Source organism: Uloborus diversus, chromosome 4 (genome assembly GCF_026930045.1).
Source record: "Uloborus diversus isolate 005 chromosome 4, Udiv.v.3.1, whole genome shotgun sequence".
NCBI lineage: Eukaryota > Metazoa > Arthropoda > Arachnida > Araneae > Uloboridae > Uloborus > Uloborus diversus.
The window spans coordinates 78,769,875-78,793,314 of record NC_072734.1 but is presented as its reverse complement, the minus strand read 5'-3'; the positions used below and the strand labels follow the sequence as shown (position 1 = coordinate 78,793,314).

Here is a 23,440-nt window from a genome sequence, read left to right as displayed (position 1 = left end):
TGACATAAAACTTTAAGTATAATAACAGAAGGGGTAAAGTTTCCTATTTTAAACTAATTCTTTGAAACAATATTAAAAATCTAAATTTTACTTCAAAAAACTCAGTATCTATCATTTAGCAAAGTTATCAAAAAATCGAATTTCCGAATGTTAGCACTTGTAAAAACCCTTCAACGGGTCTGTCACATTAGCTAGGCCACTATAAATCTGAAGAGATTTAAAAACACCTCGTTTATAAAAGATAATTGTTTACAATTAAATTAAGGTATGAAAACAAATTTAGTTTAAAAATTTGTTATCATGTTAAATATAAGACTTCACAACTCGGGAAAATAAATATTTAGTTTATTTTTTAACTGAAGAAATTTTAAAATTTCCAAACAAGTTAATTAAGTACACATTCTAAATGTTGCCGACATCCGAATAGAATAATTTACATTTACAAAGTGTTACTAAAATTTAAGATGCAATGCGCCAAAAATATGTAGTGAAAATTTAGCTCTTGAAAGCTTGCATTTTAATTGGTTTTAATGGGCACACAATGCAAAGTTCAAAAATAGTCTTTTTTTGAAATCAAACTTAAATGTAATTTTGAAAAAATAGTTTTGAAGATAAAATTGAAAATGTAAAGATTGCATACAGAAAATCGAAAAACATGCGAAAAGTTATTAACAATTTATTTAAACTATTTACATGTTGCCCTCTTGGCAAAATTGCAAGGTAACAAATAAGTTAAAACAAATAAGAATAAAGTTCATAGACTATAAACGAAACAGTAACTTTTCTGATGACAACACACTACAAGCAAAGACGAAAGCTAGGCAATGTAAATAGGCTGAACTTGCCGAACTGGGTTTATCAGGCTTAGGTGAAGCTGTTGGGACTACTACAGTAGTTTCTTGTTCATATTCCCAAGGTATCGTTTCATCTATGATATCTGCTTCGAATGTCTCTTCTGTCGAGTTTGAGGTTTCGATGGTTGTGGTGATGATTTCCGTTGAATTAGATGTGGTGGAATTCATTTCTTCCGTCACAGTTTCGTTAGTGGGGGTGGTGGAAGTTGATGATTCGGTTGTTGTTTCAGTCATCGCGTTCTCCGCCCATGGATCCAGGGATTCCTCTGTTGGAGCTGATGCTGCTATCTGAAACACGAAGCATGTTTTAAACCTTTTTTCAAGAAAATGTATAAAAGTTTTAGCAAATCTACCAATAGAAATTTATAATTTTGAAATTTTAACAGCAAGAAAAAATTCAAATTAATAAGTTCGTAAAAATTGGGAAAAGTAGAACTTCACAGAAAATGTTCTGGGTCAGTCTACAAAAAACTCATTGTCACTCATGTAACGGACGCCTTATATATCATTAAAAATAATTCTTTAAGATTTAAACCTTATTCTTAAATTACAAACTTAATGTGCGATTTCTTAAGCAAAATAAATTGCCATTATCCTTTAAAATTACTTATTAATGAAATATATGAGCCATCACCGTGCGGGACAAAGGGTCGACTTTTCCGGGGAATGGCCCTTCTATGTTTCAAAGGCTCAATGAAAAACTCGACTTGTTTAATTAAAAGTATATACTTATTTATTATTCCTTTCACCACGTGTCTCAAATACTAATTGTTTAAGTATATTTAATTTTTTAATATTGTGTTTTAGTAGGATAGGAAGTCATGTCACGCAATAAACTCACCTCCGTTACCTAACCACAAAATGCCATTCCCCAATAACACGTGGTAGTAATGACAAATTTTATTTTTCATAATAAAAGAACCCTCTTGTTTATTTTCAGTCATAGTTGAAGTTGTGAGATTTATCAAAAAACAGATGGATTTTGCTCCAAAAACTTAGTATGGTTATTCTGACTTTGGGCGTGAATTTGAATTTCAGGGATGAAAATTTATGTAAAAAGTGAACACGTTTCATATGCTTCACATGTGCGAATTGAAGCAACGAAGAAAATTGTTCCCCGAAAAATGCATCTATTAGGTCTATATGAATGGAAAATTAATCACCTCCGTGACAGACTTGATCAATGTCATTATTTCTGAGGTAAAAATAAATGAAGGATAAATACATCAATAGGCATTCTACCAAAATTATAAATTTCCTGTATATCCTCAAATTTACTGAATATTTTTTAAACATACATTTGAAACTACTAATTATGCCGTACATTAAGAGAGTTTAATATATTCCCACTAATCATTAAAACTGCCGATTTTTTGCACAATTGGCAAAATTGCTACTTAAATATTAAACTGGCCTCTATTTAAATATTTTAAAAATTTCTATGAACAAGGCATTTTTATTTTTAAAATTTACGAGTAAAAATAATTTGAACTTAGCTGGGTCAATGTTTATGGCTACTCCCAGTAGGTAACACTTTCATATAAGAACGAAAAAAAGAGAAGGTTTCGAATTTGAAAAATATTTACGTTCAAAAGTTACGTTTTCTGGAGAATGACCCATAAACCGGTTACGCTCTCATTTTCAGGCCAACAAAAGGGATAACATTAAAAACTGAACCGATTCTAAAAGATTCAATTTTCTAGTATTGACTCCAGAATTTGGGTCATCGATATATTACGAAGCATAGAAAAATTTGTTATAAACTTATACATTGAACACATAAAATGTTTGCTACAACCAACAGCACACTGGCTATTGTGAAATATGATCCCACGTGTTAGTATGAAATTTTACAAGATTGCAAACATTTGATTATAGGATTAAATGTGATGAAATGCGCTGCCCTGTGTATCCAAATGGTGCACGTTCCATTAAACGACTGAAATGTCTTTAGTTTAAATACTCCACCGAAGGGAAGGGGTCACGTGCTGACTGCATGATTGAAAATTTTTGGGTCGTGTTTTTAGGAGTACTTCCATCTTGGGGGCTTTCAGTTTTAAAGGCGGGTCGTCTTCCAAGGTCTTTGGTGGGCACCACTGCTCTTTAGGAGTGGGGATAGATTCCCCTGCTGACACTTTCATGGAGCGCTTTAAGGGGTCTAAGGACCTTTAAACTTCAAAATTTGATTTTCTGGAAAAAATATGTTATGCACAGTTTAATTCTGAACAATTTGATACCTTATTTATTACTATACGCCAAAAACTCTTCGAGTTATTGTAAAAATGCCTAAACTTTCCCCATAGAGATTTATGTTAACAGTAGCTGTTTAAGCCTCTTTTTCTCAGATGCCGGTTTCTTCGGTTTTCTCGTTTTGCGCGCATGATATCTCAGAAAGTTTCTTATATATGTCCGTAAAACTTTTAATGTATGTTTATCTGGTTTATATTTATGACCTGAACCTAAATTTATTTTTTTTAAATTATTTTTTTGAAATTTGGTAAGTTAATATCGAAAATTACCAAAATTTTGGGTAAAAAATATTTATTTTTAAGTATTAACTTTGAACTTTTAGTTGAAATTTAGGTTCAGATCGTTAAAATGTATCAGACAAACATGCATAAAAAGTTTTACGGAAATATCTAAGAAACTTTCTAAAATATCATGCGCGCAAAACGAGAAAACCGAAGAAATCGGCACCTGAGAAAAAGAGGCTTAAACAGCTGCTGTTAACATAAATCTCTACGGGGGAAGTTTACGCATTTTTACAATAACTTGAAAAGTTTTTGGCGTATGGTAATAAATAAAGTATCAGTGTTCAGAATAAAAATATGCATAGCATATATTTTTTCCAGAAAATCGAAAATTCTGAAGATTAAAGATCCTTAGACCCCTTAAGATGTTCATTCCCTTAGTACCATTGCGGAATTTCCTTCCTTTATTATGTTGAGAGAAAGTCGGTTTTAACATGTACTTTTAGGTTGAAGAGACAGTTTTAAAAGTTGTGGTAAATATTTCAATGTACGATGAAAATTTAATATTTACTGCACAGAAGACTTTTCATACTTAATACCATGTTTCAAAACTTAGTAAAAATTAGTTCAATTGAATATTTTATTGCACTAGTTGCAATTTTTAAGATCAGAGCAAGTGATAGTACATATACTTAATAAACTGAGCTTTGCGCCGTAGATAAATTGAACAAAGTTATTCAGTGGCTTAAAATTTATTGCATAAACCAAAAAGATAAAATATAGATTGCAATACATTTCCCACACTTTTCTCGGCGTTAAGCGTTTGGAAGCACGTTGCGAAGGCAACCACAGAAGACAAAATAAAGTCGACTGAATTTTAATGGACATAAAGCTATTGAGTGAGCAAGAATTCAAATAAAATATAAGGTATAAAATCATACCTATGAAATGAATCTTCCGTCTTGATTAGTGGTGTGCCGAATCTTCCATAATGTAGATCCGCGGATACTGATTAGGATCTTTCGTGGCTAGATCCGCGAATAAGGATCTTAATTTTACCCAATTTAATCCCGGTATAAGTGAAATTTGGGACCAAAAAGTATCGTTTCATGCCAGCTAGTCTGACAATTTGATATGCGCTGCTTCACTTTTCCAAGCGTACCGTAGTTTGCTGCGAAATCGGACTTCCACAGTTCACACACGCCATAAGTACCCGTTTATAGCGTAAGCAACCATTCAAAGCACAACACATCCACACAAAGGACAGGAGAGAAAGTACATCCATGACCGAGGTAGGATTTGAACCCATCCGCAATCGGATTTCTCGAACCACTGGACAAGGCGATCGGCATCAAAGATAGTCACGTCAGGATAAAGGCAACGTTTCCTTTTCAAAAATCCATACAACGTTAAAAAATCCATTTATTCGTAAGTTAAATTCAAAGAAAAGAGAATCTGAAGGAATGGGACAGCGGGAGTGGGACACAGGTGCATTTATGCAGAAATAAAATCCGAAAAACTGTTTGCTTGTCCAGTAGATTTAGCACACCAGAATCAAGAATGCGAAACTCTTACTGATCTTTATTTTTCCTCTGATATTCACAGATACGGATATACCGCACATCTATTTTTCAGTTAGCATTAAAATGTTTAGTTCTATTAACAGGAGAAACCATGACAACGGCACATTTCAAAAATAGAAACAAATTCAAAATCTGAATGCAATGCCCTTTTTAAAGCAGTTAAACTCTGTACAATAGAACCTCGTTTATCCGGATAATCCTGTTCATTTTGTACCTCTAAAAATGTTCAACAACAATTTTAAACTATAGCGACAACACTCACTTTCACTGATTAAATGTGTAGCCGGCATAGAATGACAATAAATTATGTTGATCTAAGAACATCATTGCGTACTTAAAGCATCAGCCCGACTCCAGCAGTAACTGATAAAGCTTTTTACCTGACAATGTTTTATTCAAACGCCTACGTATTTGAAACAGATGACAATGTACAAACTCCAAGATATTAAGCGAAAAATTACTCCAAATTACGTAACAGTAAGAAATATTTGTCAATTTTATGAGCCACCTCACGATTGCTGGCCTGCATATCTAGACGAATTCCAAGTGAGAACAAGAAGAATCAGGGTAGCTAAAATCAAGTATTGTCGAAACCAGTTTTCTTGGTAAAGCAATGATGTTTCACTATTTTACAATCTGTGACGGCGAATAGACAAAGATTTAGATTGCAATTTTTGAATGCAAATACATTAGTTTATACAAATTTTGTTTTTATCGTAAAGTTCAGGTATTGAAAGATCTATTTTACTTAAGACATTCGATTTAAATTATCTGGACTAGGACTGGGCGATATATCGTCATATCGCTATATCTATTACCGCGGTAACGATACTTTGATTTCTATCGGTCCGATATATCGTTTGATACGGAAATACGGGACAAAATTACGAAGAAATTGAAATACTAACTCAAATACACATACTGACAATTCTGTGTGATGAGTGAGTGTTCTAAATTTCAAGAAATTATCTGCATTCTTCAATCACTAATTTAATATTTAATTATAGTAAAAGTGAAAAGTAACAGGGCCGCCGAAGGTCAAGGTGGGTCCATTGTCAGTTTGGTCTCCGGATTTCCCTATAAAGTTTTTCAAAAGCGGGGACCTTTTAAGAACCGTGCCCCTAGTTTCTGACAAGGCTGATATGGGCTCTCGTAGGCCCTGAAAAGTGAATGCGTGGTGGTTAAAAAAGCATCTTAATGCAACAATCAAAAATAACCAATTGAGGTATCAACACGATTCATAATTCTAATTAAACGTAAACCATATTAAGCTGAATAAAAAGGTTTGCGAAAAATACTGAAAAGAAATTGTATTTTTTAGAAAAACGAAAACCTAATGGGATTACTTCTGTTGCATATTTATCTCACTAGCAGAGCTCAACTCATCCCTTTCGGACTGCATAAGCTGAACGAATACAACCTATAAGATCTGTTTCACAAAGACTTGAAAATTTTCAAGTACCCTTTGTAAAATTTCAACAATTTGGTCTGTGTGACCCCCCCTCTCGCCACATGAGCGGGGGAAGGGTCATTGTAGCGAATATTATAGAAAGAATTACAGAAATACTACTTACCAAGGGTTTTTATCAACTGCAGATCTTGATATGCATAGGTCCAAGTGCCCCCGCCCCCCAAAGATGACCTCAATTAAAACGACCGCCCCCTCGAAAATAAACATAACATCTCGTTAAAGAGACTAAAATCCGTTTAAAAAACCATCAATTATTATTTCAATGATAAAGTCCGTCTCATGACTCCCCCTCCAAATAAGGGCACTTCTACTTCAGTTATTGGAATAAATTACTGAAATATTTACGGATCAAGATTTACGATGACTTCTCTACTGCAGATCATGTAGCTAGAAGAGCCAATTCTCACCAAGTGCGTTGCCCCCCCCCCTTCAATTTTACCAAACCTCCCCGCCTCCCCCCCCCCAAAAAAACAGGATTCTCAAAAAGGCTAAATTCTTTTGAAATAACATCTGATTCTTTCAGTTATAGTCTGCCTCATGCCACCCTCCCCCCGCTCATGTGCATATCCCTGCTTTAGCAATTATTGGATAAACTACTTTAATATTTAGCTTTCAAAATGTCCGATGCCTTCCCTTTATTGCAGGTCTCAATATACAAATATAGTTAGGGAAGTACATCCCCCAACTGCGACGACACCCCTCAGTTGTACTGAGCGTCATCCCCCATCCCGAAAAAACGGGCTCCCTTAGTAAAGAGTCGAAAATCCTTTAAAAATAATTCCCGATAGTTTCAGTGATATTGTCAGCCTCATGTCCCCCCCCCCTTCAAATGAGCACCCCAGCTTTATCATTAGAATAAAATGATGGAATATTTACTTTAAGATTTTCGTAGGTTTTCTCTACTGCAGATCTTTATATAGATCATGATGCTAGGGCTGCCAATCCCTAATAAGTGCGATGCCCCCCTCATTTTTAATTTTACCGACCCCCCTCCGAGCCCCCCCCCCAAAAAAACAAGAGTCCCTACTTAAGAGACTGAAATACTTTTAAAATAAGTTCCCTGATAATTTCAATGGCATAGTCAACTTCAAGATCCTTCCCTCAACCCCGCCCAATGGATACATGCTCTAGGCATTAGTCGTAATTGCTGGCACATTTGCTTATCAAAATGCTCCCCTCAATTTTATCAGCCCCCCCCCCTTCCCGAAACAAAAGAAAATCGCCATCATCTTTTAATAGATTAAAATCCTTCTGTAAAAAGTTCAATGGCATTGTCTGCGTCATGACCTCCCTCCAAGGGCTGTTATTCTTATATATTGCTATTATTCGCATAAATCAACCTCCCCCCCCCTCAAATTTATCGCGCTTTCCCCAAAACGCGAACTTTTATTGAAGAGACGAAACTCCTTTTAAAATGACTTCTGATAATTTCAATTGTATACTAGGAATCAAGACCCCCTCCCACCCCAATGGGCACGCATGTTTTAGCTATTATTCGAATAAAGGGATGGAATATTTTCTTTAAGATGTCCAATGGCGTTTGCATATCTTAATATGCAGATTATGTACCTAGGGGTGCCCATTCCTGACTGCAATGGCACCCATCAATTTTACCAAGTTCCCTTTTCCCTCAAGAATTGCAACCCACTAATAAAAAGACTTAAATTACTTCTAAAGTAATTTCTCCAAATATTTCTCCGATACAATCTGCCTCATGACACCCCCCCTCCCGACACAAACTCGTGAGAATCCTTGCTATAGCTATATTAGAATAAATTGCTAAAATATTTATTCACCAAGATGTCCTATGGCATTTCTCTGTTGCAGATACTTATGTTTTAGGCTTTGCAACCCCCCCCCTCCCCATAAAATGTTGAATTTAACGACTTAAATGTATCGATACATAAATATATCGATGCATCGAAAATATCGATATTTTGAGAGCGATATATCGCGGTTTTAAAATTCTGGTATCTGCCTGCCCTAATATGGACCCTTCTTTTTTTTAATCTAAATTTAGTCCGAATAAGCGAGGTTGCACTGTAATACTCAAAACCCCGTTTCTCCCCCAATTCTGTTTTTCAGATTAAATACTATCGTTACCGGTGAACAACCTGTTAGTAAACAGCCCTGCTAAGACCAAAAGTGCTATTTATAGCCAAGTTCCAAAGTGAAAAACTGCTTTTCAAAGTCTAAAGCCTCCATGCACTTGATTCAGGTGCCATTTCAGATTAAAAATATTTCTTTCACAGATAACGAAAACAGTAAATTCAGATAAAATATAAACAAAGGTTGGTCAAAAAATGCTTGTGCTGCAATATGCAGCAAGTGCGAACGGAAATGTGGCATGACTTTCCTGTTGAGTATTTTTTCACTAATGAAGAGGCTGCATTGCAGCCTGAAATAGGTATATGCCATATTTTCTTAAGATTTTATACTGTACGTTGGTTTTCAACTTTATTGGTAGTTGAAATGTTAAAAAGAACCACCTAATGACAAACGACTATTTTGCTTTAGAAAGTGCAGATATACCGGCGTGGTAATCAGAGGTATGAACACAATAGAAAGTTACATTAAAAAACTTCTACAGCAAAAAGACAACAGTTTGAAACCTTGGAAGTAAATACGTAGAAAATAAATTTACGAAGAGTGCGATAACTTTCAGAATCTGAGAATGATAGGAATAGTGGTGGCCCAATGAGAAGAAATAATTTCGTCAAGGGCAACTGGGGAACAAAGGGTAAGGGACTTCTGGAGAGGTTCATAAAAAATCAGATTAAAAGATATTATATAGGTAACTTTTTTCGAACAAGTTCTAATAGATAGAGAAATAAAAAAGTCTTTAGAAAGTTACTCGGCAATTATATTTTAAACTGCAAGAACTTATTAAGCAGGTATTCTTACCCGCTGGTCTGTCTCCGAATATTTTTTCATCTGCGCGTAAAACATTTTTGTTCGAAACAGATAACATTTGTTTAAGTGAATTATAGGAGCGAGAACCTGTATTTCAATGTTTGAAATACTATCGTGATACTATATTGTTAATTTATATTGGATTGTGACTTTCATTATTTCTTTAATTAAATTTAAGAAAATGCATAAAGTTAAAGCTAACTTTGTTAATTATGCACTTGACTTCTTTAAGGGGAAAATAAACATTTTAGAGTTCTTTAATACCAAGTTGTTTTCTTTTAAGAAAACCACTGGTGCGCAAAATGCTTTCAAATTTTTACCGTTTCGCAAGCTAAAGATTGAGAAACTGCTGCCAAGAAAATATTTTGTAACTTTGGTTAATTAGTAAATTTGTAACTTGAAATAACACAAGCCAATCTATCAATCTCATCTTTTTTGTAATGCCATACATAGTTCTCTGGTTAATATTTCTTAACTGCAGTTAGTGCAAGGCCAGAGACAAACTTCAAGGTCTGCCGATTAGTTGACCTTGTTAATTGTTTTTGCAATTTAGGGTCGGATTTACCTCTTTTCATGGGTTTGTTGAGAGTGCAGTCTATGAATACTGGTCTATGAACTTAGTGTTCAAGAGCTAGTGCTAAAACATATTTTTCCGATTTGCTGACGTACTAAGAAACTCCTTTGGTTGGGCACCTGACTCAGATAATTCAGTTTATATATTCGAAAACAGCTGTCAAGTAACAATGCATTCATGTTTCCATGTAAATCAAAAGAAACTATTTAAATATTAATTAGACCAAAATGCATTGAAATTTACAATTTTACTTTCACAAACTCCATGTTCTCAAAACTAATTTCAGAAAATCATGTTGCATTTTCTAAAAACTATTTGGAGGCATTACTTTGCGATTTCTACTACGTTTAATTGATATGTTCAAAATTATAACTTTTGGGTTTAGGATACTTTCTCCTTAACAGAAAGTGTTATGGTCTTCATTTAAAAACCGACTATGTTCAAGTTTAATAAATTATGAAATAAAGTTTCCTTAAAATTTCACTTCAATAGACATCTCTTGAAATCTTTGAAAATCGTAAGTTTTTATCATTAAAATTTTGAGGAAATGTTACATAAAGTTCAGAAATTCAGCATTACACATTAGACTCTTCTCATTAAACAATTTGAGAGAAGAATAAATATCGAAATTTGAAATGATTAATTCGCATTATCTGAGAAAAGATGACATTTGTTCATGTAGAAGAAGACTCCTTAACACATTTAGTTCAGTTTTTAACATAGAATTTTCATATTCCGGAAAGTTATGTTGCAGAAAACTGGTAGCGTACTAAGAAACTAAATTTGGTAAAGAAAAAAAAACTCACTTTTAGGAGAGTAAAACAGAGGATGTAAACAAAGGTTTTCATCAACGCCATGATCTGAAAAGCAAAAGAATTGTAAGTACATTCAAACAAAATTACAAAAACTCAAGGAATCAAGAAATAAAAAACAAACTTTTAGCCTTTCAATATAGGTTTTCAGTTACGTTGAAAACATTCTGCACAACTGCTGGTACCCGGGTTTGTCCCACTTTTCTCTAGTTTTTTATATCATTTTGTTTGATTTTTTGTACTAACGGGTTGCATTTCAAATTTGGACGAGACAACGTTAAATTTTTCAAGGAACGCAGATACTAGCCTGATTAGAACTTGAAACTAATACGTGAAAGGATATATATTAATCCTCCAGATACGTTCGACTGCAACTTAAATGCAAGTTTTGCATAACAATAGTGTTGCCCCGGCCTAATGAAATAACTAATACTTTAAAACAGTTTTAAAGCAATGGTTCCCAACTGGTTTTCCGTTCTCCAAATGTGGGTCCCTGTGAGTCTTCTTAATACATAAAAATATATATTTACTTTTTCTAACTAAAGTGTAAATAAAAATATATTTTTCTCTCGTGGATAAGTCAAAATTACGACTTTCGTTGAAAAATATTAAGCTCATAAATAATTCGCCCGGATAAATATATATGTATTGACTGACATTTTCATTCGAACAAATCGTAACACAGTCCAAACGTTTTCACTATTCGAAAAAACGAGCTTTCAACACTGACAGGGAACTCATCATGGCTTGGTCTATAGGCATGAACTAGTCTGATTTATAGTCGGTATCTACGGTCTGATCACGTGACAGTGCTGTTAATGGTTACTTAACTGTTTGAGAAAATGTTGCATTTAATCACCTATAAATTGTCATTACTGAAAATATGCGACAAGGTAGGGTTTCAGTGTGGTCGCGGTAATTCAATTTCTGGTTGAGTGGTCCGCTGATATATGCGAATTGGGAACCACCGTTTTAAAGGTATCTGCGACAGACACTTACAAAAAATATAGTATTGTTAAGCTAAAGGCAGGTGTTTAAAATCCAAACAAGACTTGGTTCAGGAAGGTTTAATTGCCGATTTTAAGTGTCAATTTTCAAGTGACACTCAACGGTGTATTCAGTTAATCTTACACTGGATAATATATGTAACACTTCAACATGTACCTTACCGTTTTAAGGAGAGTAACAAAAATTAATTGACTCAAAGTAGGCTATTCACCTAAAACTTAATATTTTACTTGTAGTTAAAATAAACTGGAAAAGAAAAAAGCTCTAGTTCAATTAGTCTCAAGAGCTAGAATTTAGAATGAAAATTAAATATAACTCTAAAATGATGTGTTTGAAGGAACATTTAAGGAGATCAAAGATTAGTTTTCAGAAAAACAAAGTTGAGCAGAAAATTAATTCTACTTTCAAATGAACAGAATTTGAAGAGACTTAAGAGTTGGCACATTTTATGAATCATTTGCAACACAGATGACTGAATCCTAACACTAGTTATTCGAGAGAGAATATAAGCTTATTTTAGTTCATCTAAAATAAGAAACATTAAGAACTGTTTTTCGGTATCTGTTTTGTTGCAAGGTTTATTGAAGATCCGATTGTACTAGTTATTCGATTGGAAAAGTACAATCGATCGAACACAAGGTAACACATTTGAAATCCACAACCGATTTGGGAAGCACCTGCCCTTTCTGCAACTGAAACTTTTAGTTTGTTACAGATACTTTCAATTCTCTGGAAAGAATCACTTTCACCAAAATATTTAACAGGAAAACTTAACCGAGTTTTATCTCACATAATGTGTTAACGCACCAAGAATTATCCTTCTGGGAAGGTTAAAAGATTTTTTACATGGGAGTCAAATGCGGTCAACTGTCATGAAAATTAGTGCTTGTACCTCCTTAAAAGGATATTTTTTCAGCTATTTATTATAAAATAGCTTATTTTGTCAATTAGGTGACATTTAAATTGCTCTTAACTTTAAAATTTTGCACACTTTTCATTTAATAGCGTTGTATTGGGTTGTTCTGGTAAATATTCGAAACTTCTGCTCTTCACCAATTGACAAAGGAAAGCAAGACTAATTAAAACTGAAGAACTCTTACAACTATCAAATATGAAAAGGTCAGCTCCTTTTCATTAGCTGGATGAAAATGTTATTACGACAGAAAAAACAAAATTACTAAATATTAAAGAACATTACAGGCTGCAGAAATAGTTTTCAAACAATAGAATAATGTTACGATGCGCTTCAAATGTTTCTAGGGCGACACAGTTAGCTATTTTAAGTGCTCGTGTGTGCAAAAATCTACAAACTCTAGTAGTATGTATGCTATTAGTTTAAAAGTTTCTTTAGAGAATTCATATTTGTCAGGAAATATTAGAGGAAAAGGCTACTGGGTTTTGCCGATATAATGAGTCATTTTTTCCCAAGTATCTAAAACAATTAAAACATAGTTAAAACTTCAAAATTACTACATGGTGGCATTATAATCATTGAACTATTCAAACTACAAAATATATCCTACCCTGTATTTTTGATCCAAATTTGTGGTAAATTCGGTTCGTTCGACATTGCCCTTAAATGTCTGCTGTTTGCTTGGATCAGAGGTTGACAACCCGTGGCTCAGTAGAATAGATTTTCGCTCTTTTATAGTTTAAAAGTACTGAACAAGAAATTCAGTCGAAAAATAAACGAGCCTACTCTGCCGTATACCAATATCAGCTTTTTAGCATCTGATCAATATGCTCTTAATTAGCTAAAATGGCAAATTACGACAAACATGCCTCTTTCGCATTTGGAACGCGATTTTTAGAGAAAATGAAGCCATCCGATTAAATACATAAAAATAAAGCAGCAGCATCTTTTGAACAATGTAAAAGCAGCAAAAAGTTGGTTTGTTTTTTCATACAAAAATTCTATAGTTTTGAAAAGAAAATCGGAAGCCAAAATCCTTTTTTTCGATCAAAAATAGTTTGCAGCTCTTTAGGAGAAATACTAGTCTTCTGTTAAACTCTAAATTCTTTTTTTCTTCAGTTGCCAAAGACAGTTAATTAAAACTATAGGATAAAAAATAGACAAGAACTATTTGAAAGTGAAACAATTTCTCTTTGTAGCAATTTCATTTTGATTCACTCTTATCTGGCTTTCGTCTGTGAAATTGACAAGGTTATTTCGACAACTTTTTTCCTTTTCTTGAAACAAAAATTCAGTGTTCAGAATCTGAAAAATATTTTGGGTACAAAAAATATTTAGATTTGTTGATATCTTAAGTAAGAAAGGCTCTAAATTCTCCCGTAGGCACTAATGTTAAAAATTTTGGATTGTTCAAAAAATGCCAAAATTAAATATTTTCTTCAAAAAAGTTTCTAAGTTTCTTTGAAGCAAACCCGCCTTTAAGTTTGAGATATACAGGGCGTCCGAAAAGTCCTTTGACACATTTAAATTCATAGAAAACCAACAAATTGTCTTATGAATTAGCGGTTTTCACCATAATATTTCACAGGTTCAAGTGTTTATGGCATCGAAAAAAATGAAAAGGGGGAAAAAAGGGCATTTCGCAGCCAGAGTGTTAGTATATGATATGCTTTTAATTCTTCGTTTAGTAATTTTCATTCCTTTTTGCGTTTTCCCATGTCAACAAAACACGATTTAAATAGTTTTTGTTGACACAGGAAAAATGCCTTTTTTCCCCTTTTCATTTTTTTTCGATGTCCTAAAAACCTCTTGAACCTGCGAAGTATTATGGTGCAAACCGCAAATTCATACGACAATGTTGGTTTTTATGAATTTTTTTAAATGTGTCAAGGGCTTTTCGGACACCTTGTATATTGGCCTTAATTTTCCCCTTGGCACGAATGTTAAATTTGTTTCTTGAACCGTTCAAAATTGAAGTTTTTCAAATTAAAAGTTAAAATGGGAATTGTCATCGCCGAGATAGCTCCAACAAAAAGTTAAAATTCTGCAAGTTAAGGGGGTGGGGCGCAGAAATCGACAGAAACATTTTCCCCCACCTCAAAACATTAATTTCAATATTTTATACATATCCAACTGGTTTTTAGCGATATATTTGGGATCCATTAATCCCTTCATGCCTTATCTTTCTGATTTTACAGGAAAGCAGGCTAAAAATTGCAATATTGCCATTATCAGTCAACATTAATTCTGCGCAAATGTAACATGTCTTTAAAATCACATACACGTCTTGTCTCTGCTCTCGAATATCGACTATAAATACTACAATAAACAAAACTTGCATAAATGAAAGAGTTGCATAGTATTACATGTACTGTTACATATAGAGTTGGCACTAAACACTTATTACATTGACTGTAGCAGACATGCTTTGAACGATATTTTACTCGACGTAAACACGAGATTTGAATATTAATTTTGATTTCATGAAACTATTTTAACACAACTGCTTGCCTCCAACACCAAGTTCAACTTGAGCGGCAAAGCGGAGGCGACAGTAAATGCGGTGGGCGGTTAAGTTGTCGAATGTGGGTCGCTCTCTATTCCAAAAGACCTCTTGGAATCTGAAAAAGGAATTGCACCGAGTTTGAACCTTCTGCGGAGTTTAGAATCATGAGATGAAGTTTGACTACGCAAAAATACTCAACCTTCCAGTAGGCTTATAATGAAGTCTCCTTCATTGAAGAAGTTCTTTTCAACATCTGCGGTTTTAATCCAATGAAGACAAAATCAAATTAAAAAAATTTAAGTGCTATAAAATATCATTAGCTGTAGAAAAAAGATTTAAACACTTCATTCCTCAAGAATCGAGCAATAACTTGAGAGGAAATGTATAAAGAGGATCAATGCTTACTTTTAGATAATTTGTGTAACCTGTTCAAAGAGACAAATTGGGGGGGGGGGGGGAGAAAGTTTGTACAAATATATTTAAAAAAAATAAACCTTTGTTTTAGTTTCCGAAAACTGAAACTAACAGTTCTGAAGAACTAAGATTGCATAGACTGATCACAGAAGCTTCTATTCCAATCCCCCCCCCCCCAGTTTAAGATTAATTGTTCTAATATGATTTTAATTGAGGAGTAATTCAAAAGGTACTTTAGAAAAACTAACTGTATGACATTTTCTAAATCTTTCAGATGACCTTAATCGAATAGTAGAGAACCAATTATCCCGTAAAATTCATGCCGGATATCTGAATTTCCCGGTTTTCTGGATCACTAAAAAGCGCTACTGGCCGATTGTTTATAAAAAACTTAAATTGCTATAATAGTAAAACTTATTAAAATAAGAAAAAAATCATTAATGCTTATCAATATCGAAACACTAAAAACTACTAGTTAGAGAATTTAAACTCCAAAAAGTTAGGTCATCCATAAGAGCCGAGACCCTCACATTTAAAAAGGAAAAAACACTTCAACATTTTAAAACTAAAGAAAATGAAGGGAAGAGCAAGAAACAAGTTCTTGAACGTAAATGTGCGATTTTTCTACTATAATGTAAGAATTTGTTTTCAGAAACTTTTTTTTAAATTTTTTAAAGGTTTGGTGTTTGCGATTACGGTAGTTATTTATAACTTGCTTTTGCATCAAGTTAATACCAATAGAAATTTGATCTACGAGTCGTACGTTTAACGATTTCTAGATTCCATCATCAACTATCAGAAAAATTTGCGAATCTTGTTTTCGGCGTTTCCCGCGCTTTTGCGACGTCATCTACGCTCTAAATGGCTTTAATTAGAGATCATTCAATAAAATATTGCATTGGAATGTGACAATATTTCTTTAGTTTTCAATTGCAATAAAACACTAAAATTTCAGACTTATGAGTATTTTTTAATTTAAGAAAAATTTCGGAAATTTTGCCCCGCGTTAAGGATAACCCTTTGAAGTTTGTTTTTGTAAACATTTTCGAGTAATATGGTATTTACTAAGAAACCGCTCATCTTTTAGGTGCTTAAAAAAAATTGCCGAAAATGCGTATTTTTTAAAAATTGCGGGAAAATTTTCAAAAGTTTGCCGATATTCTGGTTTCCCGGATAAAAGGTTCTGAATTTTACTTTCTTGTAGTCCAAACACATAATTCTAGTTAACTGAAGCGTAAAATTATACTTTTTTGATCAAAAGGTAACAAATCAGTCCTCGACAGTTTTCATTTCGAATAAAAGGGGATACATCCTGAATGAATATTGTACACACAAGAGCACGTGTCTAAAATCTTCAAATTTTAATCCATTAGTTTCAAGTTCAAGTACTTCGGATATGAGGTGCTGAAAGTATAGGGTTTTGGTAAATTTGGAACGCTCAACATTCTAGTTTTCGTCCAAAGAGCACATTTCCAAAATTAAGATGGCGAAAGCGCTTTTGTTTTTTCATTAGAAAACTTTCGTACTCAAGACATCCTCTGTCATACTTTTGGGTTCAATTCTGTACCCAGAGAAAAATTAAACTATTTTCCTGTTAGCCTAATTAGTTCTTTTCATATTAAGAACATTTTTGGAAAATTGAATGTTTCTTTTTATAAATTATTCCTCAATTCGTACGAATTGCTTACTACCTTAAAATATCACAATTTAAGACTAGAATTTTACATTCTCGACGCAAGTTTCAGTGACTGATCTAGTCTGACTTGCTAGTGATTCTTTAAAATACTTTGGCATTAGTCCTGCTAAAACTAAAATAATATCTGCCTGGCGTCGAAGAAAGTGTGCTCTTAACTCCGAGTACATTCTTATTGATTTTTCCGATTCTTATCAAGACAACTCGTAATCCTCTTTGAAGATTTCCCCCTATAAATCTCCAAAAAAGATTAAAGTATACATTCACTTGTCGGTGTTAAATTATCTGGTTGGTAGAGAAAGTTTAAAACGTTGTAAGCTAATTGTTCCAAACATGGATTTCTATAATACGCAAGAAAAAAAATCCCAAATTAAATTCAGAGTACGAAATTTAAATATTTCTGCAACTTATAAAATGCTTCTGTATAAAACTTCGTCATTATATCAATGGGAATTAGCGTAAAATTCCCAGTCAGAATGTTTTTTAAAACTAAATCTATGAGAAAACTGCCTTCTGTATAAATCAGAATATATTCAGATGAACCAAGTCAAAGAATCTGATCATTCAGATTCTAAGCTATTTTTTAAAACTTGGTTAAAATTATTATTTGTTGACATTTTAAACACTATTTCAAAATTATTTTTCGTGGCTTTGAACTTTTATAAAATCACTGATTATTCAATTTTATGCCGTTTTACTGCTAAGTTTTGTATTTAAAGTAAGTTTTCCGAGACAAATTTTAGATTAGTCATGGTTTGAAACAGGCATAAAGTTTTCCATTTTCTAGTCCAGCCTTAATGGAGTAAACTAGTAGTTTGTAGGTAGATCCCTCCCATCTTAAAAATGAGATTTCCTTTTTCAGAAATTAAGCTACATTTTAGCATGAAAACAGTGTTTAACTTCCAATATAAAGTTCATTGTTGAACAATGCTTTTATTAAAATTTATTGCAAATTTTTAAAGCAAAACAAATATTAGAATGGGCACAGTTGTGTAAAAAAAGTTGCCGATTTTTATTTTAAAAAACCGCCATTTTTTTAAAGTCTGTTAGAAAAGAACTAAAATAAATGCCTTCTCAGGTCAAATTCTCCCTTTTTAAAAACAGCTTGTTTAAAGTTATTGAAAGTGCTCTTCCTACACTGAAAAATTCTGTGCATTAGTACAGACGATAGAAATCTTTTGAAGTACAAATGGAGAATAAAACATTGATATTTTATTTTGCTGCTTCAAAGTGGCACTACTTTATTTCATTTCCTATTACTGACGTGGTTCAAGATGACCCTCAATGGCAAGATGGAACAAAACTATAGAAAAAATTAATGGTTCTAACACATACAATAGAACTAAAATTATGCGTGTGGCAGTTTTAACTCGAAATTGTGGCTCATACTTACATTGAGTAACTATTCTAAAACTCGTGAGAAAACTACGTTCTTGAATGCTTTTTTCCCCTCTTATACCAAGGGCTCAGGGCTGAGAGATTGTTCCCGGCCCTAGACAAGTCTATAAATTGTACTACATGCTATCTAATATCCTATGAATCAAAAGTTGATATACTTTACCGCCGTTACTAAACTCTGGCTAAATAGTAAAAAGTTAATCCTACTTTTCGTTGTATTTTAATAACTACAAACCTGATTTAGATATCTACCCCAGGTTTCGCTTCCTATGGCCCCTAAAATCTGCTACTGTATGTATCACAGTTCTGTCACGCCCTCTCGTCTTAATTGCCCAAATTACTTTTCCGAAACTTTCACTAAGTCGTCGCCTTTCGAGAAGTTGAGTATTAGATTTTTATTTCTAACTTCAAACTTAAGATTCATTTAGCATTATTCTTACAAATCTTCTGTGTAGCTAACTAGTCATGTTTTCTTGGTATCAGCAAGATAGAAATCAAACGTTACGAGAGTTTCACAGAGTAAGCTGATCTAATTTGGCAAAAGAACACATTTTTAGCGCACGGAGAATCAAGTCAGGTGATTTAGAATTCATTTTAAGTGGAGAACGTCATTGGTTCTGAATCTCGTTTACATTCCTGAGTAAAAGGCAGAAGAGAAAAGTTTAGAAATTTGAATACAATAATCTTTTAGAATTCTTTTAAAGCACATGACAAAAATTAACAAAGATACTGAAAAATGCCGTTTTTAAATGTGTTTTTAATGAACCGTTTTAAATTCAGTTTCATATTTGTAGTGTAATTTTTTTGTAAATTAATTTTTAGGCGATTTTCTGCATCTGAAAAAAATCGCCATATGGAGAGAGAATGGGGGGAACGGGGAGCGAGTTCCCTATGCGAGGAAGAATGTGCCAAACGAAGCCCAATATTAAAGTTGTTGCTAATTGATTTGTATGAAGACAAACTTAATGCACGCTTTGTTTAAACTAATAGTCACTATTATTGTGGGTCAAAGTGACGTCGTTAAGCTATCTTTTTTCAAAAAGAAAAACTGGATTTTTTTAAAAACAATACATAGAGGAAGAATGCATTTTATGATAACCCTTGCTTCGAAATCTTTATCGTAAATTTGTACCTTCAGTAAAGATGAAAGAATCACGTTTTTTTCCACAGGGAAAGTGAAAAACCAATGTTTTCCCTTCAAAATATTTTTATTAGACTATAAAAAAGTTTTTGATCAAATGAAGGAGTAAATGTAAATGAATGAAAGAATTGGTAAGTGAATGGATAATGAAACACAATAAACTAATAAGCAAGCGAGTAAAATAATATGTCAGAAAAATATTAAGTGAACAAACCAGTGAATGAATTATAAAAATGATTGAACGAATGAAGTTGTGAATAAAAGGAATTTCATTTTACAATAAAAATGGTTTCACTTACAACCAAAATTACAATATGACTATTTTTAAAATAGATTAATTATCACTTATACTTTTAGCTTCACAAGTCACTTTTTCCCAACTGGAATGCACTACAAGTGTTACTACATATTTAAAATATTACTAGATATGCGGTTATAGAAACAGCAAATTTGCACCACTTCACTTTTCATCGCGATTCCCCCTTACTATGTAGTTTAATTTATACGGCGACACTCATGACAGGTTATTCCCCACTAATCACTGAAGTAGTAATAAAATTACGTATAAAAAGATCTTGTCCCCTGGAAGCGATTGAAAAAACATCCAAAGGTTCTTTCCCTGCACAATCATGGAATTCTAGTTCAAACAGAAGGAAAATAACTTAAATTTTGTTAAAATAGAATGATAAGGGCTACCTTAACTATTAAAAGGGAAAACCAGCCCCGAAACCTTAGTTTCTAACTCCAATTATGAGATTTTGCTCTACCTGTGTTCCATGAGGAAGACTTAAATGAATTGAAAACAGTCTTAAAACTTAATTTGGTACCAATGTCGCAAATTAAATCTTTCACATAGAGGATGACAACTACTAAAATAAACTACTTTATGGAATAGATTTAAGAAAGGAAGAGTGAACCCGGAAAAAGAATCTCATCCAATGTCACGCCTGCGCTTCATGTGTAGGTAAAGACCCAAGACATTTATTGTCCAAAGGCTAACCAGCGGAACCATTCCTTAGGTCAAGATAAATTACATGTTCGAACTTTTCCACCGTTCTAATTTAAAGAAATCCTTCCATTGGCATTAGCATTAAAATAAAGTTGTGGTAAAGACAATTTCTATGTTTGATTTGAAAACATCGTAATTCAAAAGATATTATGTACTAAGTTTAGTCTTTGAAGACTTGAAAAGTACACCTAAATTCAAAAGTTAAGGCAATGAAAGTGAACACATTACCAATTTCTTTTAAAACGGGAAATTCTTTTCTTCAAATTTGGAAGAAGTAGATTTAGAGGAATTCTGGAATTGCAAGACATCGCTAAAATTGATTTAATGCCGAGAGATTGAATTCGCATGCATGCTGAGATTTGCACAAACGAAGCAATGAATGTAACAAGTCTGAAACTTGTAAATTCTAAAACATTTAAAACAAGTTTCAAGCAATAAAAGCAAACACACTTCAGTGTTTAAATAGGTTTAAAATTTGGAAAAAAAAAAAACACCTGATAACTTCGGAAACTGCAAAGTCAACGTTAAGATTTGATTTTATATCGAGAGCTTTAATTCACACACAAGCTAAGATCTGTACAAGCGAAGCAGGAAGTGACATTTTGCAATCCAAAATTATTTTAAACAAAATTCTTTAATAAGAAGTTCACTTCAAGTAACGCTTGCTTGAACGATTGTAAAACTGCTTAAGTAATACGCGTAATAATATTGAAGTATTCTCTTGCAGTGTCTGCAGTAGTTTAATAAAAAGATTCAATACCGCTAACCAAAGCAAAAAGTGAAACTTACTAGCTGTGCTCGAAATAAGTTATTGACCCTTTAGTTGAAGTATATAATAAAAAGGCATAATTTACAAAACACTTTAATTTATTGAGTTTTTTCATACCAAATAAATACTTTAACTTTAAATAGCATAAGAGACTTTTGTTCTGCAATTTAAGATTTGTTTTTATTAAGCAAATTCACTTACAGTCATTAAACGAACTAGTTTCTTTAATTTTAAGAAGCAGTATACAAAGCTATCAGTCACTAAATATTCATTAGAGACTTATCATTCCAAATGCAGCGCAAATTTCGTGTTACTATCAATTTACACTACGAAGTTTTCGGCATACGTAAACACTATTTATTGCGTACACAATCACTATCGTTCGTCAAGCAAACATTTTAAGAGTTAAAAAAGAAATAAGGCAAAAGTATGCAAAAAGTTTAAGGAGATTTAAAAACAATTTAAATAAGATTTAAAATCGATTTAGTCAAAAAAAAGAGCTATTATTAACTTCCATTTTTTTCCTCAATTTCAGCACAAGTTTATTTAGTTTTAGTCATTTCCAATTTTGCGCAATAAAATTCTCAGCACACTTACACACTATTAACAGATCACTTAATCACTATTGTTCTCAATACTCAAGTAAATGTTTCAAACACTAAAAATTTAATTAATATATTAGCAAAACATTTTTTCAAGTAGACTTAAAATCCGTACCTTGTTAACACAGAGACGCGAGGAATAAAAATCCCGTCCCCAAACGATATATCCACACGGAGAGCTTACTACTGTGTCGCAGAACAACCTTCGCAGACGATTTATACTCTAACTCACTCGATTTACATACGAGCGAGCAGACAGCACGTGTCCAATAGAGAAGCCGAATTTTACTCTTTCTCTTCCTACCTAAAGCAAAGGAAAAAGCACAGTTCCGCGTAGGGGAAACGTGTCGGGTAAAGGGAAAAAACAACGAAACTATTTTTTGTTGCTACCTTTCGTCATCCCCTAAAAATTTTGGAAAATTTAACTTTCTTTTTTGGACTCATAGGCGGCTCGTTGGGGAGGGGGAGGTGGGGGGAAGGGGAGGGGGCTACAGCCTCCTCACTTTCAAAAATTAGAGGGACCATGCACCCTCACTCTTTACAGATAAAAATTCATGATCGATTGAAAAGCGATTTTTTTTTTTTACAGGGAGGGTTGATTTATTTTCACAAAAATGAAAACTAAATATTCAAGCAAAAATATTTGGATGGGCTGAAATGATAGTGGTGAAAGTTAAGAAAAAAAAAAGCATTTGAGTTGTGACGTCTTGAAATCAAATTATGTTTTTTGCCATCACGGATTGCGATAGGACCGTTATTCGTTGAGTTTCTTGTTTCTACAAATGGACTGGAATGGAAATAGAGAAGAAATCTGCACCCGTCATATTATGACTGGTGATTTTCTAGATCCGGTAATACGAGGCATACCCATAAAAAAGAATTGGTTATTAGGATGCAGTAGATGCAGTAATAAAGATACTGTTATTATGGCAAATGAGCATCCATATATTCATCATAAAGTTAATATTTACAGCGTATACCATATGGTATTTTTATTTCTTACCAATCTTAAATGATAGTGATTAGTAATCTGGAAAACCTGTGTTTGAATTTAGTTTTTCCTGAAAAAACGTAATTTACTCCCCCTCCCTACTTTTGAAAAGTAAACGCTTAAGTTAAGCTTGAACAAGTTGCGACCATGGCGACGAAAATTTACCCGCTTAATAAATATTAAAACAACGAGTTAGACTTATTCTCGTTGTCATGATAAGCTGAAAAATCAGAGCAACGTCAATCTCGGTCAAGTGAGCTTGATAAGATTTTCGTGGTTGCTCAAAAAAAAAAAAAGTAATAATAATAATTTGAGTTA

General features: G+C 33.2%; 1 protein-coding gene across 1 annotated transcript; it reads right to left on the bottom strand.

Annotated features, from left to right (window-relative positions):
* Positions 1 to 660: 660 nt before the first annotated feature.
* On the bottom strand, positions 661 to 22,388 carry LOC129221256 (uncharacterized). Its single transcript, XM_054855712.1, has 3 exons — positions 22,247 to 22,388; positions 10,673 to 10,726; positions 661 to 1,142 (listed from the first exon to the last, which is right to left on the bottom strand). Exons 2-3 carry the CDS (start codon positions 10,721 to 10,723, stop codon positions 762 to 764), a joined length of 432 nt encoding a protein of 143 aa, XP_054711687.1. The 5' UTR covers positions 10,724 to 10,726; positions 22,247 to 22,388; the 3' UTR covers positions 661 to 761.
* Between the last annotated feature and the right edge of the window lie 1,052 nt (positions 22,389 to 23,440).